Source organism: Nanorana parkeri, unplaced genomic scaffold (assembly GCF_000935625.1).
Source record: "Nanorana parkeri isolate BGI_ZX_2015 unplaced genomic scaffold, ASM93562v1 scaffold971, whole genome shotgun sequence".
Lineage (NCBI taxonomy): Eukaryota > Metazoa > Chordata > Amphibia > Anura > Dicroglossidae > Nanorana > Nanorana parkeri.
Window position 1 is genome coordinate 534,152 of NW_017307239.1, and position 16,466 is coordinate 550,617.

Here is a 16,466-nt window from a genome sequence, read left to right on the forward strand (position 1 = left end):
TATATATATATCTTGTTTAATGAAAACTAAGTGGTCTATTTTGAAACAATTCACAGGTCCTTTCACCCTGCACACATCTGTGAACATTCTTTTTGTGTGAATAATGGCAAAATACAGAACGCTCTTAGGCCTGGTTCACACCTGGGCGTTTTGTAGCGCGTTTGAATGCTCTGCAAAACGCTCAAACACCGAAATCCCATTATTTCCTATGGGTATGGTTCACACCTGGGCGTATTACAGGCCGTATGAACGCGCTACAAAACGCCCTACAGCCAAAAAAGTACAGGAGCTTCTTTGGGGCGTTTTTGTCGCACATTTCCATTGGGATACAGCCAAGTAGCCCTCGGAAACGCGCGTTTGCCACGCAATTTTTTTACAGCGAATCGCTGTAAAAACGCGCGTCACAACACGCGTGACAAATGCGCATATTCGATACGCCTAGGTGTGCACCCAGCCTTAATATATTTTTTTATCAGGCCAAATGTATTGTGATGTAATTCTGATTTAGGGCCACTACAGGGAGTTGAAGAGACCAGGAAATACGTATTTATTTCCTAGGCTTCTCTCAGCTCCATCCACTGGTAATATATTTAGAAAGTTTGCTTTTTGTCATTATTGGCACAGATTTATAGGTCGAATTACCCTGCAAATTGTTTATAAATAGACCCCTAAAGCTTCTGTTGCACTTTTGTGATGGAATATTATGGTGCATATCTGACTCTCGGATTTGTAATGGTTGCTTGTCCTCCAAGGACACTCTTGGGAGACCTTATGAGAGATGTGTTGGCAGCGCACTCATATTGCAGTGTGCTGTACTTGTCCTGAGGTGTGCACAGGCGTATTATTTGCAATGGGTTTGAAGGCGTTGTTTCTAAAATGTAGTAAAGCACTTAAATGTGACCAGAGTCTAAATAACAATTAGTGCTGTAACCAACAGAAAGAAATATAAGGGAAGTTGTGTTTGAACAATATTTTAAAAAAAATATTTCCCCTCGAACTGGAATGTTGCCTCTAAAAATCAATGACTTTGATAATAATAGGGATGTCAAGCATTAGTGTATAATTAAAGGACATCTCTCATAAGAAAAATATGTGGGCTTCAATTGCTGACTTCCTTCCTAAAGTGTTAGTTGACTGTCATTTCTGAGAAGGAGATTAGCCATGGTATTCCTTGATTTCTATTATGATTGCTTTGCATAAGAATAAAGAGGTAAATTGTGTTATATCAGGTCATTCATTTTGTCCATGGTGTGCTTTTTTTTTTTATAAAGGTATCAGTGTCAGTGTCAGCATAACACATGTGGGGAGATCTGTGACCGCTGCTGTCCTGGTTATAATCAGAAGCCATGGCGGCCTGCTGGTGTTGACACAGCCAATCAATGTGAACGTAAGTGTTTTATAACCTCTTTATTTGATACTCAAATCTAAAGTCACACTTCTGATGACATGACTCATAATGCAAGCAACTTTATTCAACAAAAGTAAATGCTGCAGCCCCCAACTAAGAACCACCTATGTCTGATTCGTTTCACCACCTTTACGGTCTTAAACATGAAGTCAAAAGGGGTTGATTTACTAAAGGGAAATTGGTTGCTCATATTTACAAGAGAAAATGCGCTTAGCAGGGGAAGTTTGCCCTTAGTTTAGTGAATAATGGGAAACTCTGCTGACTTCCTTTATCCAATCATGTGCAAGAAAAAATGCTTTTTTTTAACATTTTTCTTGCACATGATTGGGTATTCTATACAAAGTGCGATTTCACCACATTCACTAAGCTAAGGGAAACATCCCGTGCATAGTTCAAATTCCCTTGCAAAGTGAAAAGCCTATTTGCCTTTAGTAAATCAACTCCAAGCCTGCAAGGGTTAAATGCATCACACACTGCAGTGTGTACTTTTGTTCTGCTGAATAAAGCTAGATGCATTACGAATGATGTCACCGGATGTGCAACATTCATTTTCAGATTGATTGTGCACGGAGCAGAGATGGGCTCCTTCAGTCAACACCCAGTGTACTAGAAGCTCCTGTACAATGGAGGAAAGAAAGCTTTGGAGCAATGGAGCTTCTGCGGAACTATGTATTTGATAATTATTTACATGTGCTCTGATCTGGAATGGATAGCTGGTGAAGGTGATGAGTCCCAGGAAGTCCAGTTTGAAAAAGCTTAACAACAATAAACCTAAGCATCATGAATTGGGGAAATAAAATATCTCCTCATGACGTCAGGAGAGTCCTCTATAACTGAACCTTGATGTATTTGATTTTCCAAGGTCGCAGTAACCAGAAACATGGGTGTCCCTGCTCACTACCACATTTTAGTGTTTTTTTCTAAGGAAACATCTGGAGAAGAATACTGTTTTATATCCTAAAAATAATGCTATAACCCACTTCAGAGATAATTAGGAATATAGTGGGTTGGTAGTGGCAGATAATCTTTTATAATCAGTTAATCTCCCTGGACAGCAAACTGCCCAGAGAAATTAATTTGAAATATCTATGTCATATTCCTCTCATGTGCTGGAACTGCCAAAGGATAAGGTCTTCCAGTGTTCAGACTAGATAACGGTGAATTAAAAGGAGGGAAAAGCCAGTGACCACGGCAGGAAGGTAACTTTTGTAACAAGGTGAGATCAGAAGAAACTCAAATGTGTGTGTAGAGGGTACATCCCAACTATATTACACTTCAAATGAAAAACTAGTTTGCTACAGCAGATAGATGAGCATTAAACATATGGGAGATCATTTATGAAAATTGGAACAAAGAATAAAGCAGATGACTATAAAAAGCAGGCAGTTTTACTTCTTACGCTCTGGAAAATGTAAACTGTGTATGTTGAGTCTGATTAATTTTTGTGGGCAAAAGCTTCAAAAGTTCTCTTTGTTTAAAGAACACCAGGAAAACTTTTCCTTAACCCTTGCAGTGTGCATTTTTGTCTAGGTGCTAAAATAACAAAGTTATATTCACCTGAAGCTCTGAGCCAGACAGGTATCACAGCACTCCCTCCAGCTTATTTCCTCCTACACTGCAGCATTTGAATCTTCCTCAGTTTCCTAATGTCTATACACAGTGTATAGATGTTGATGATTTACAGGACCCTAGGCCGCTGCAGAGGAGGGGGAGAGAGGCTGGAAGGACCGGTCTAAGAACTAGTCAGCTTAGAGCATTTGGTAAGTATAACCTTGTTTATTTTAACCTAGGCGAAAATGAGCAGTTAACCCTTGCAGTGCAGGGGCAGCCCCACTGCAAGGATTAATAAAAATGTTGTTCCTGGAGTTCTTTAAGTTTTCAAAAACTGAGCATTATTTTAAAAAAGTTCACCTACTTAAAAGGTGTTAGAAAAGCTTGACATCTCATGTACTATGTGAGAGGAGCAGTGTTACTCTTTAAGGCTGGACTTTGGGATAAGCAAATATTGTCTAACTATAAGAGGGATGTGTATTCTTACTGGGATCTTGGTGTCCTTGGTGTATTTCTTCCAGATTTATGCAGTAATCCAACATGAAACTTTGCCTCTGTACACGAGTTCCTGCATTAAGCCCAGTCATTGCTGCTTTGTCTGCTTGTGCAGGGTGATTGGTCTTGTATCTACCCTTTCCTGTAGTTTTCTGCCGGCAGCCTGTAGTGGGGGGGTCCTGCTGGGCCCCTCCTACAGCTGTACAGTGGTGATGATACTTTTACAAGGTACTACCTACATTTTCAAAGGCATTTGGCGCTTAGAAAGTGGATTTACATCCCTTGTGGCCTTTGTGGCTATTGATTAATATAAGAGGAAGAATCAAAAAGTAAAGGCAGTTTATAAATTGTGCGGTAAATGGAACAGAGAGAAGCTTGCGCAATACAGTATATCTACATAGCCTGTTGGACATTTGGACATTTCAACCATGCGCTGTACAGTCCTCGGAATTTAGTAGTGTTGTAGTCACGTGGACAAAAACATGCGAGATTGCACCATCAAAGAATAACGTGCCGTAGTGCACTTTCTTTGGGCAGAGGGAGTGAAACCAGTGGAAATTCACCGTTGGATGTTGGCTCAGTATGGTAAGAAGAGGAATGCTGTCCAAAACAGTCCTGCTGCACCATCACAATGCAGGTCCTCTTACAGCAGCTGCCACAGAAGAGACAGTGCAACACCTTGGGTTCGCACATCTTCTACATCCTTCTTACAGCCCGGATCTGGCCCCAAGCGATTATCACATGTTTGGTCCACTGAAGGAGGCGATCCATGGTTGCGGATTCACCCCAGATGATGAAGTAAAGGAAGCGGTGCACACGTGCCTTCAGCAGCACCCGAAAAGCTTCTTCTCTGCAGAAATACAGAAGTTAGTTGAACGATACAAGTGCATCATCTTGAATGGGGACTATTCAAAAGTGATATGCTCAATTGCTCACGGTTAATTCTATTAAAGCCGTTTAATGTATTTTGCCTTTACTTTATGATTCTCCCTCATATATAAGTAGTTTGGGCCTGGAGTTCAGCTTTAAAATGATCTTCACTTGCAATTGAGTGTTTCATATTAAAAACAAAAGACAAATGTTTTATACTACTTCAAGAACAGCTGTCCCATTAAGACATGGTAGTAAAAAAAACTTTTATATGTCTATTCAAATTAATTTTATGAAGCATACTCACTGTAGAACCTCTTTTGTGTCAAAGGATATTAATCTTTTTCCAACCCTTCTAATATTATTTGCTTGGTAAACTTTAAAAATCTCTGTAAGTGGTAATTCACACTAGAATAAAAAAAGAATGATCACTGCTGTGTATATGATTTATGTAGAAAAAGAACTCGCTGCCTCATGAGTGCACAAGATTTGATGGGAATTTCTGGTTTTCTCCAGCCATGGGCACGCTTGAGCAGAGTTATCAAATGTTACATCTAAATTACATTCCATATAGGAAAACACCTAACTCCCAGTATAGTCATTGCTTTACAGATATTTCCATGAATACAACTCATTTTCTGTCTGATAACTGAATTTTATAAAATAATATTAATTATGGTATGCTAATGGACATCTAACAGTTTATCATTTATCACAATTTATCACTGTATTGTTGGGTTTCCAGACTACAGGAAATATGTTCACAAATAATATACGAGTCCCAGGGTTAAAGGTATATATTGTATCCTCTCCACAGCCTGCAATTGTCATGAACATGCCTCTGACTGCTATTACGATGCTGAGGTCGATTATCAGCGAGCGAGTCTAGACATACATGGACAGTACAGTGGAGGAGGAGTTTGCATTAACTGCCAGGTACTTGTTTCTCTATTGTTACTGTCTCTTTCTTAGTTTTTCAGTTATGCAGATTCCTTTACATTTAGTTTTGCAATTGTGGAGAGCTCTTCTCTGTTTGCTCTTCTTGATTTTATGTTTGGTTTGTCTGGGCACCACTTTTCTTGAGCAGAGTAGTGAGGCAGTGTAATTTAGCAAGATTAAAGTGCGAAGCTGGCCATACATCCATCAGCCAATGTTTGACCGACAATTTTTGGCCTCGGTCCTTTGACAAAATTTGAAAAACTGACAAAATTTGAGAAACTGAATGAAGGGGTGCCAGCAAAGCCACACATTGCTCGGATTTGGGGCTATAGCTATCCCAATTCCTTTAAAAAAAAATAGTTTTGGATAGTGGGGGGTGGGTTATAACCTCCTTGGGGAGATTTCTGGTTAAATAAATATTGTGCAGCAAAACCTGCAATGGGAGCCTAGAAAACAAAACAAAACAAAAAAATCTGATATGGGTTCTAGTCTTCCAGAACGTTAATAAAAAAAGCCTTTTTTTTGTTTATTTATATTTGCTGTCTCTGTTGGAGCCCTGTCCCTTTCTGCCCTGGTACATGTAACCTGGCAGAGGTTCTAACCCTTCCCTACTCTATTCAAAACGTAAGAAAAAAAATTGTGACTGAAGATACTTTTTTATTGGCAATTTAGAAGCACTTATATTCTAAAGATTTGAAGTTCACTTTTGTAGTAATGCCAACTTAGTTAACATGTATAATAATATGGAATGTATTTAGAAGTAAATCACATGTTTCTATATTTTATGATCATCAAATAATAAAACAGAGTGCTTCATGTCATATAATGCCCAGCGAATGAGTCAGAGGTTAAGAAAGCTTACTTCTCCACATCACGTTCCATCTGTTCATATGATGTGCTACTGGCAGCAGAGCTCTACCAAGACTATATTTACTGTATCACTTGTGGTGATAGATAGGATCATTTGTAAAGGAGTGGTCTAGTTAAGCTTGTTAGTCACTCTAAATATCTACTTACTCCAGCTGTACATACAATTCCACATCAACAAATGGATAAGAATTTCCTTAAAAGGTAAAAAATAGTGCACAGATACTATAAGGTAGTCTTGTAATATGTGTCAGGTACAGTATATGAAAGTAGAATAAGAAAGTCACCAGCACTCCAAAAATATTCAATTTCCAGATTTATCATAAAAAAAATTGAAAACTTTTTGATGCATTGGGGCATTGCATGGTCCCTTCCTCAAGGCAACATAGTTGCGGCTTTGTTGAAATGAGTAAGGGACCCTGCGAGACCCTGAATTGTTAGATAATACTGCATGTGGATGGTGGCTTTCTGCATTTTTCTATAGTCAGACCTATTATCATTATCAACACCCACCATTTTCACTGGAATGCATCTTATATATAAACTATAAGGTATATAAGAGTATATGTATTTCCTATACTAAATATCTTGTTGTTTTACTGGTATTTTGTAGCATAATACAGCAGGTGTGAATTGTGAGATGTGTGCTGTGGGATACTATCGACCATATGGCGTTCCTAAAGAAGCACCTAATGGCTGTATCCGTAAGTCCATATTATTTATCTCTGTCCTATTTGAGATTTACAACTTGATTAATATGATGGATTACAACCAGGGCCGGATTTACTCTCTCTGCTGCCCCAAGGCCAGGTTCCTCAATGCGCCCCCCCATGGAGAATGGCAGACCTGCAGGCTACATACAAGTGATCTTGGTGACATCGCCTGGATAACTTGTACAAAACAAGCGGCAGCTTCCCCGCTGTACATTTAGCTCTGCTTGCCCAAGCAGAGCTAAATGTAGAACACAACTACTCGCCCGGAACTGCATGTCCTGGGAATCGGGAGATGGGAATTCCACACCCCCTGCTGCCCCTCTACTCCCTGCTGTCTCAAGGCTGAGCCTTGGTTGGCCTTGTGGGAAATCCGGCCCTGATTACGACACTGAAATACAGCCAATTTTACTTTAAAGCCAATTTTATACAGCCAATACTAGAGGTGCACCGAAATGGAAATTTTAAAACCGAAACGAAACCGAAATAAAAAAAATTGTCAGAGTCCTGTGACAGTGCTGTCTCCGCCCCCGCACCGCTCTGCCCCACTGTGATAGGCGGCTGAGCAGTGTGGGAGGAGAGACGCCGGCCGCTCACAGCGCTCTCGTCTTGCAGCGCTCGGCCGGCTGTCACTTTCTTTTGTCCCCGCTGCAACACAGAGCAGCGCCCAGCGGGGAGCAAAGAAACCAGGGATGCGCCAATGTATCTGCCGAAACATGGCTCTTTCGGCATTATGCCAAAAGTGCAATTTTCGGCCGATATGTTTCGGCGCCGATATATCGGTGCAAACCTAGCCAATACATTAAAAGGCATTTCCCATACGTAAGGTACCGTTACAAGCACCAAACATTTTCTACCCTCCTTGTCCATTCATGAAAGTTTGTGTGCCATAGAGTCCCATGCTAGTCACATATGAAATATTTTATTGCTATACAATCTTCTTATGTTTTCATACAAGACCGACACACCAGACAACATTAGAAAGTCTACAATCCCATATTAATTGTAGAAAAAAGATTGTAAGAAAATTCCACACACAAAGCTTCTGATTGTACAATGTAACTGATTGCCACAACCATTATATTGTGCTTCAAACAAGTGAAGAATTGTAAATACTTTATATACAAAGACTTCTAGTTATTCTGCTTGGGTTGCATCTTATGTGATCCCATGCATGCTGAGATTTCTATACAATTCAGTGGAGTAGGTCACATGATCCAAATGCCAATATATAGGTGTGGTGCATTCTGTTGACACCATCTGTGCTTTGTAAACCCCAAAACTTGTAATGTTTCTGTTGTTAGCTTGCAGCTGCAACCCTCAACAGTCAGATGGATGTGAAGAAGGATCAGGAAGATGTTATTGTAAGCCCAACTTTACTGGATCTAACTGTGAGAGGTGTGCTGAAGGATACTATGGATATCCAGTCTGTCGACGTAAGTTTTTAAGGTGTCTCCTTTTTTTGCAGTGCAAGCTTGCGTATACATTTATCTGTGCAGAACATACTTATGTTTAGTCTGAAGTAGAAGCAAGCTATGTCACTGTAATGTAGTGTTGCTATACTGTATACAGTAGTAGCCATTCACAGTCACTGCCACTATATTGCATCTATGCATTCTGTAAAATCTCCCTATTTATTTTTTATTTTATATTAATGGTATTAAAAATATCCAGCACCATTCATGCAGGAATACTATAGAAGAGGCAACACAAAACAACTACAGCACAATAAGATTAAAAAGGCAAACTAAATTTACTGAAGCAAGTAAACAATAATGTGATTTATATATTATAGTAAATAACACTGGATGACAGGAGCAGCAATAAAGTATGTGAAAGGACCATAGCATATAATGTTATCAATAAAGGGGAGGCATTTCTTGGTTCTCATGTGTCACTACTACAACTACTATTTCTCTGATAGTTATTTTGTCTATGGATCATACAAATGTAACACATGATTTATCCACTATCACATGTTAGGGTAAGAAATCTGAATAGCAAGTGAAGCCATAACAACATTACAGGTCTTTTTTTAAATAGTAAAGGTTTATTGAACATTTTACAAGCAGGAGCAAAGTACAAAGAGTAGTTCCATAGCTACGACCGTGAATGAAAAAAGCACATTCCATAGACAATTGCTTGTTCACACTAATCAAGATGAAAAAAATATGGAAAGTGAGTACGGAGTTAAGAGGGTTAGCCACTAGGCCATTCTTGGGGAGGGACAGGGTGGCTACTGTGGAAAAAAAGCTCATAAGTTAGTTCCCAGAGTAATGTCACTAAAGGATGTCCCTAAATTGGACTGTACTTATACGATAGTGCTTCTGATTTGTTTATAGTTGTTTTTGGAAACCACTGGCCAGAGAGCTTCCTCATGTCCAACATATCATGTGTGATATAGTCTACGTGTTTCCAAGAATCTCTGCTATCTTAGGCCAAAATTCTCTACCAAAATAATTCTATGAAAAGCATCCGCATTAGCAAAACAATGATTGTAAATGGGATCCCTGGATGGGCAACTAACAGCAACTCCTACCCTTGTTCCCCGCTGACAGTTCAGCCCCCTACCGCTCGGCCAGCTGACCAATTGACAGCTCGGCCCTTCTCCTGATACTCACAATACAGTGAAGCTATCTCCTAACACCTAAATGAATCTATGCGCAAGACTTACAAATAAACAAAAAAACACCATGTCGTATACTTTTATGAATTACATTTTTTATTATTTGTTAAGCATAAGTAAGTCTCCTCCGGTGTGCCATGTCCTAGCAGAACTTGTGCCTCCATACTCCAGCATGCTCAGTTTTAAGAACGGCTTGGCCTGCTGTGTTTGTAGGGGCAAGTCTCAGAAAATAAAAAACAAACAAACAAGTTAGCTCCAATTAATATAGCTATTCCTATATGAAGGAACATACCAATATAATGTTTTCAGTGCCCCTTTTATCTTTTGGGCTAGTATACAAAGTATTTATACTCACCATCAGAGTCACAGGGCTGATGGTTCAAACCAGTTACAGTACTAGCAAGTTAACACAAAGCGGTTTCAATTAGAAGAATATAAACCTGAAGAGCAGTAACTGTAGCAAACAGTCAGAATCCATTAAAAATTGAGGGCTAATAGCTTGCTTATCATGAAAGAACGTGGGCCTTACCAGTAGAAGGCACGGGAGCCTGAGAATTATTTAATTGGTAGATGGCATCTAAACCACTGGCATTTTAACCATCCAAGGGTCGAAAAGTTTTGTGTGAGCTGGAAAAGTGAAACAGGTCAGTTAAAAAGATCTAAGTGTAAAGGGCAATACTTGTAGTAACTAGTCAGAATCAATTTTGCACTAGTAAGCTCTCTAACTCTAGTTTCTTGCTGCAGTGGGTAAGGTCAGGGCTAATACCCTGCTAACCATTAAAGAATGTGAGCCTTACCAGGATGAGCCACTGAACCCTGTGACACATTTTGCTGGGTAGATGGCTTAAGAACCTAATTGACTTTCTTTTGAGCTGGAAAAGGGAATAACATCAGTTATAAAGAAAAGGCAAAAACTGTAGCAACTAGAAACTCTTCTTGAGCACTCTGGTTCTAGGTATCAGGCTGTGGAGGTGCCATGAAACATCTGCCATTCCCGCTCTTGCAGGGCCCTCCTCAAATCATCTGTGCAACAAGTAACAACTCATGCGAGGCTCAGAAGCTTCAGAGTTTTCCCTATATGCTGTCAGATTTCTGTGTGCAGTAGCAAGAGTCTGACCTTCCATATCACCTGTCATCTCCCCTACGGAAGCTTTACATGTTCCAGTTGTCACAGAGGGTTCTTAAAGTAGATGTACACCCTAATTGAAAGACATTTAGTTTGCTCTGTGCAATGTGCATCATAAAAATTGCTTTTATTGTTTTATGAAAAGTTTGTTTTCCCTTTTTTAAAAGTTTGTTACATTACACTGCTGCGAATCTCCTGCAGCCATTTCCTGTCTATGTGCACTCCAGCAATGGCTGCATATTTTCCAGAGCAGGTTTCCCGATGGTGACAACAGTGCACCATGTCTATGTAATGTGTCACTGCCACTTGTTTCCAAATGAAGCCCTTGTGACAGGGTGACAACATAGGAGCACAACTGGGAGACGGGGACAGAGCACTGTCAACCTATAATAGGAAGTGCTTGAAGAAGGGCCATAATGGCAGGATCACTGAATATTGTTTTATTAAAAGCTAAAGATTTTAAAAGATTGAAAGAGTCTTTTGAAAAAAATTAATGTAATGTTAGTGATTTGGTTTACAGATACTTCCATTCTTCTTGTTCATGGTCACCTGTAACTCCCACTGTGGTGATAAAATCCTTACTGATGAAACAAACTCATCAAATAAACTCCCGTGTTCTAGCAGGTATATTGGCCAGAAACTTCCTGTGAAACCTTTGGTTTTCTGTGCAGTCAGTCCTTTGTTCTTTCCATATTCCCCAGGCATTATGGTTACCTCACCTGCAGCCTTGTGCTGTATTTATTGGACACATTGCAGCTCAGAATTTTGCTTTATGGACATCTCAACCCAAGAACAACAGGCACGAGGGTTGTCATTGTGAGATTTTGCAGCATTCCAGACCAGTAGGGGAGGGTCTTCACAGAGTAAATTGAAGCCGCCCCACTGCATTTGTGCCACTGGCGATATGTCACCTGCAGCAGAATTGCCCATCTGATGAGATATTGAATGACCGTTATAAAAGTTGTACGGGGTTAGATTCATTTGCCTATCTATAATGTGTTGGAAATTTTTGGATGATACCGGGGGTCCATAGGGAAGGCAGCTCCTCTAGTAACTCCACATACTCAGATTAGAAGCAGACAGTCATAATTCTGTACGAAGGCAGTACAAAACTACATTGCCAAGTTTAAGAGTACATTTATTTTCTTAAGATTTCTTTTCAGAAGAAAAAGCTTAACTAACAAAATAACCAAACTCAGCGAGTGGGTGGTTACAAGCATTATTAGAGTCTGTGATGTCAATTCCTCAGACTATTATGGTTCGTGCGTTTGACTAAAAAAATGTTTACAAAGATTTAAACTTAGAAAAACCCATCCCTTGTTGTGGGTACTTCACAAAAGACAAAGACACTTCAAGAGAGCTGACAATTTATAGGACAAAAGTAAACACACTAAAAAGGAGAAATGAGAAATAAAGGCTTTGCTATTTCTACCTGCATTATGGAAATACTAGCTGCCTGGCTGTCTCTGACCTCAGTACATTTTTAAAGTGATATTAAAGTCAAAATAGTTTTGAACAATTTCAAATGCTGATAAAAATCAGTTACAACAGATGGTGCTCCTTGATGTTTACTAGTATTAGTTTCCTGCAGAATCATCTGGTCCCCTGAGCACTGGTCTTGATATCCTGTGTTAGGGTGGCTCCTTTCCCTTGCAGGGTACTATGAAGCCACGATCCTTGTGTGTGCTAGTAAGCTGTGTGTGTCTCCACAAAACACAGGCACAGCAAGGCAAGACACTCTTCTCCTCCCTGCTCCTCACTCCTCCTTCCTCCCTTCTCCAAACTAGTAGTTGGATAGTTGCTAGAGACCTCTCTGTCCAATGAGATCCTGTACTGAACAGCAAGGCACGGCACTCCTCTCCTCCCTGCTCCCCGCTCCTCCTTCCTCCCTTCTCCAATTTAGTAGATGGATAGTTGCTAGAGACTTCTCTGTCCAATGGGATGCTGTACTGAACAGCAAGGCACGACACTCCTCTTCCCTTCTGCTCGCTCCTCCCTTCTCCAGACTAGTAGATGGATAGTTGCTAGAGACTTCTCTGTCCAATGGGATCCTGTACTGGACAGCAAGGCAAGACACTCTTCTACTCCCTGCTCCTCACTCCTCCTTCCTCCCTTCTCCAAACTAGTAGATGAATAGTTGCTAGAGACTGCTCTGTCAGTGGGATCCTGTAATGGGAGGAAGTCATGGGAAGCTGTGCTGAGAAAGTTAAAGCCATCTGCTCAGAAACATGATGACCATAAGTGCATGGGCAAAAAAAATTAGGAAAAATTTTGTTGGCAATGTGTATTTGTTTGATCGGGATTCATTAATATAAAAAAAAAGATTGAGAGTTTATTACTACTTTTATCACTGACCACAAATACATAAACAGAAAGTGGAATCTGAGTAAAGTCAGAACTCGATGTATGCGTGAATACTAGGTCTGTGACTTGGAATGTATAAAAGCCTTTAAATCAGCATGAGGGTCAGGCAAATAGCATAGGTTGTCATCTTCTAGGCTTTTGTTTTCTTCAAAGCAAACCTTCCAATTCTGTGGTAAGTAAAATATTTAGACAATCTTTTCCGGACATCCTCACACAACATCTTGCAAGGGTGATGTCATCCTGCTGTTGAGCAACCCAACAGCAACCCAACAGCCTGATGGGCTGCAGTGTCTTCTTGCAGGATTTGGGCTACTCTGCATTCCCCGGAATCTTGACGTCAGGAGGATGACGTCACTCCCTGCATTACAGAAAACAGGGAACGGTGACTATATCATCTAACTATTTCCCTCCTCCACAGGTACTTTTATGCAGTATTTTAGAGGGGCACCTTGAATAATCAGACCTTGCCACAGAAGTGGAAGGTCTGCTTTAATCAGTCATGTACCTCTATAGGCAGCCTTAGGGCCATCTGCAATCATGTCAACTCTGGTGCACAGTTCCACGCCATGCATTCCTTCTCCTATAATATACACAACATTCAATGAAGATATCAAATGGGCAAGGGGGATGAGTACATGGATTTGACTTAGTGTCTGCCTCTCGCAATCTCCTATATATCAGCACTTAGATTGGGAAGGGGAGGGACAGGACTGAAAGCCATTCAGGTGTGTTGCATGATAATGTGCTAAGTAACATGTTGCTATGAGGACAGTGCAGAGTGATTAGAGAGATTACCTCATCAGTTTGCTGCTTACATTTTACTGTCCATTCAGCAGGCTGGGGTGGAAAGAGGACACCTCTGTACCCCTTCTACAGTCTATAACTGTAAGCCCTCATTCACACCTGAATGTTTTGTAGCGCGTTCTACGCTCGACGAAGGCTCTACAAAACGTCAAAAATATAAATCCTATTGCATTCAATGGTCTCGTTCCCACCTTGGCGTATTTCCACCCGTCCCTAACGCGCTACAAAACGGCCCACGCCTGAAAATGTACATGTACTACTTTGGGCCGTTTTGTTGCGCGTTTCCATTGGGATACAGCCAAGTAGCCTTCGCAAACGCGCGTTTGTCGCGCAACTTTTTTTACAGCAAATCACGGTAAAAAAACACGCGACGGTCGCGCGACAGACGCGCATATGCAATACGCCTAGGTGTGAACGAGACCTAACAGTGAAAGTGGTGTGACTAGCAGGGCTGTGCTGTGTGGCAGGGCTGTGTACATACCAGAACTGGATGGACAGAAATACATATCCTTTGGATTGCAAATCTGCTTCATTATATGTAATATATCTGCGTATTTAGCTGTTTCCCTGGATTCAGCTTTAATTCACTCAGAGAGACATGGCACAGGTATATCCTTAAGTTGTATTAAACTCTCAAACTTTTTTTTTCAATAATGAATCCATATCAATCATCGCACACGCGCCTGATGACGTCCTGTGCTGTTACCTGCCGGCAGCCATCTTGATGGTATAGTGCCAGGTCCCCTCCTCTCTCGTGCAACTGTCGGGCTCTCGGTCCATGGTGCTTATATTTTAAAGTCCCCAATACAGTCCTTTTGCAGGACCCCAGCAGGAGCATACTGGCCTCAGTACTGCCACAATTTGGCCATATTCACTCTGTATGGTTGACAGGTACACTTTCATCCATGCCAAAGTTCTCTTTTTTTTTTTTTGCAGTTTCTGCCTTTTTTAAACTATTGTCACTAACCAAATCATTACACTCCTGAGTTATAATAATAATGTTTATTTTATAGGAATTCCATTCTATCCTGTATCTACTACATCATCTCCTGTGAAGCCAACTGCTGGCAACATAAAAGGTAAGCTATTATAACATTTCATCCATAATTCTTATGATTGCAGCTATGTCAATAAAAGCCAACCCATCATGCCCAGTCAGCCAAGTATTGCTGCCATCTTTTGTTCACAATCATGCACTTGAATTCTGGTTTTAAAATTAAATTTAAAGACATGAAAACAGCCTGAAAACAGCCAGTCAAACAGGATTTACCCAACAATATTGTTAACTGTATGCACAAAAAAATCTAATGACACAGGCTGGCATGATTTACAATAAATGTTTTGAAATGCAGTAAAAGAACACTTGGAGTGACAGTACACTGTATATGCTATGCTAAAATGGGTCAGGGCTGATAAAAGGGGATTACAGCCAGTCCTGCTGTACCAGGCCCCTATAATGACATATCTGTAAAAAATAAGTCAAGGCAACTGGACTTGCTGTATTTCACTGGTCATCCAACCAGCTTTCTCAATTCAGAGGTGGGGCCCGGCAGGAGCGGAGCACACAGCAACAAGAACCCCTTGCAATTCAGAGGGGGGTCCCGGCAGGGGCTGAGCACACAGCAACAAGAACTCCTTGCAATGCCTGTGCTGCTTGTCAACTACAAGTGATATATCACTTCTACTAGCCTGCGATTCTTCCAATCCTCCTCCTTGGTTTTCAGGGTCCTTAGCTCCTCTGGGGGTCCTGGGACATTGGCAAATGGTGTCAGGATTGAGAGTGGGAGCAGACTAAGGACATGCTTGATTGTTTGTATTGGAGGATAGGGCAGTCATCAGGAGTCTACTAGACCCCTGATGTTTTCATAAAGAGAATCTGTCACCTCCAAATGCTGTCACTTAGGGGCTTGTTAGCCCGTTTGTGATAGCAAAAAAAGTTAAGTGGAAAAAAAAAGGAATAAAATGAAAAAAGATAAATTACTATAAAATAATAGAAATAGAAATAAAGATGTAAAACCGAACCTGTCACCCCTGCCATCTGACTCAAATGAACATACGTGTATGGCTCGCAAGTGTATGTAAATGGGGAGGCTGGGGGGCCAGGTAGCCTGTACGGGGTCCCATGGTTCCCAATGGTGGCCCTGTAGTGGCTTATACGTATTTGGAGCTTCTACACAAGTATCTGTGCAAGGAGTGACTCTTCAAGAATTAAGCTTGGTAATCATGGTCAGAATTGTGTTTGAAAATAATTGTTTTTGGATAGTAAGTTCAATTCTCTAAGAGGTAATGGGATCAAATTGATGGTTGATTTTGATTATAGGGATGGAAAAATTCAAAGGAGGAAGGAAGAAAACTTTTCTCGAATGAACCAAGCTCTAACAGTGAATGTGGTTTTTGTTTGGAAAACTCAATTTATTGCAAAATGTAATGTTAAAATCAAATGACATTTTCAAGTCTCTGACGGCATTATCAAATGTTCTGACAAGATTTTTCATACAAACATCTGTACGAACTCCATAAATTGCTCTACTACTAAGAAGTTTAACTGGCCTGTAACCTTATTTAAAGCACACTGAAATCAACCTGATTCTTATGAGATAAGTGCTAACAAGCAGTTAAACCTCTCAGTATCAAAGAAGTTTTATTTCCTTCAAACTCCATCAAAATAATGTGGCATGCTCTCCAGAGCCTTTCAGGGGTTCTATG

The 16,466-nt window shown here is 40.5% G+C and overlaps 1 protein-coding gene across 1 annotated transcript in view; it reads left to right on the forward strand.

Moving 5' to 3' along the window:
• Positions 1–16,466, forward strand: part of LAMA3 (laminin subunit alpha 3) — a 160,340-nt gene that overhangs the window by 36,389 nt on the left and 107,485 nt on the right. The window contains exons 7-11 of the mRNA XM_018566742.1: positions 1,272–1,387; positions 5,142–5,260; positions 6,744–6,834; positions 8,145–8,276; positions 14,774–14,839. Coding sequence (XP_018422244.1) covers positions 1,272–1,387; positions 5,142–5,260; positions 6,744–6,834; positions 8,145–8,276; positions 14,774–14,839 — 524 coding nt within the window. The remainder of the gene's footprint in view (positions 1–1,271; positions 1,388–5,141; positions 5,261–6,743; positions 6,835–8,144; positions 8,277–14,773; positions 14,840–16,466) is intronic.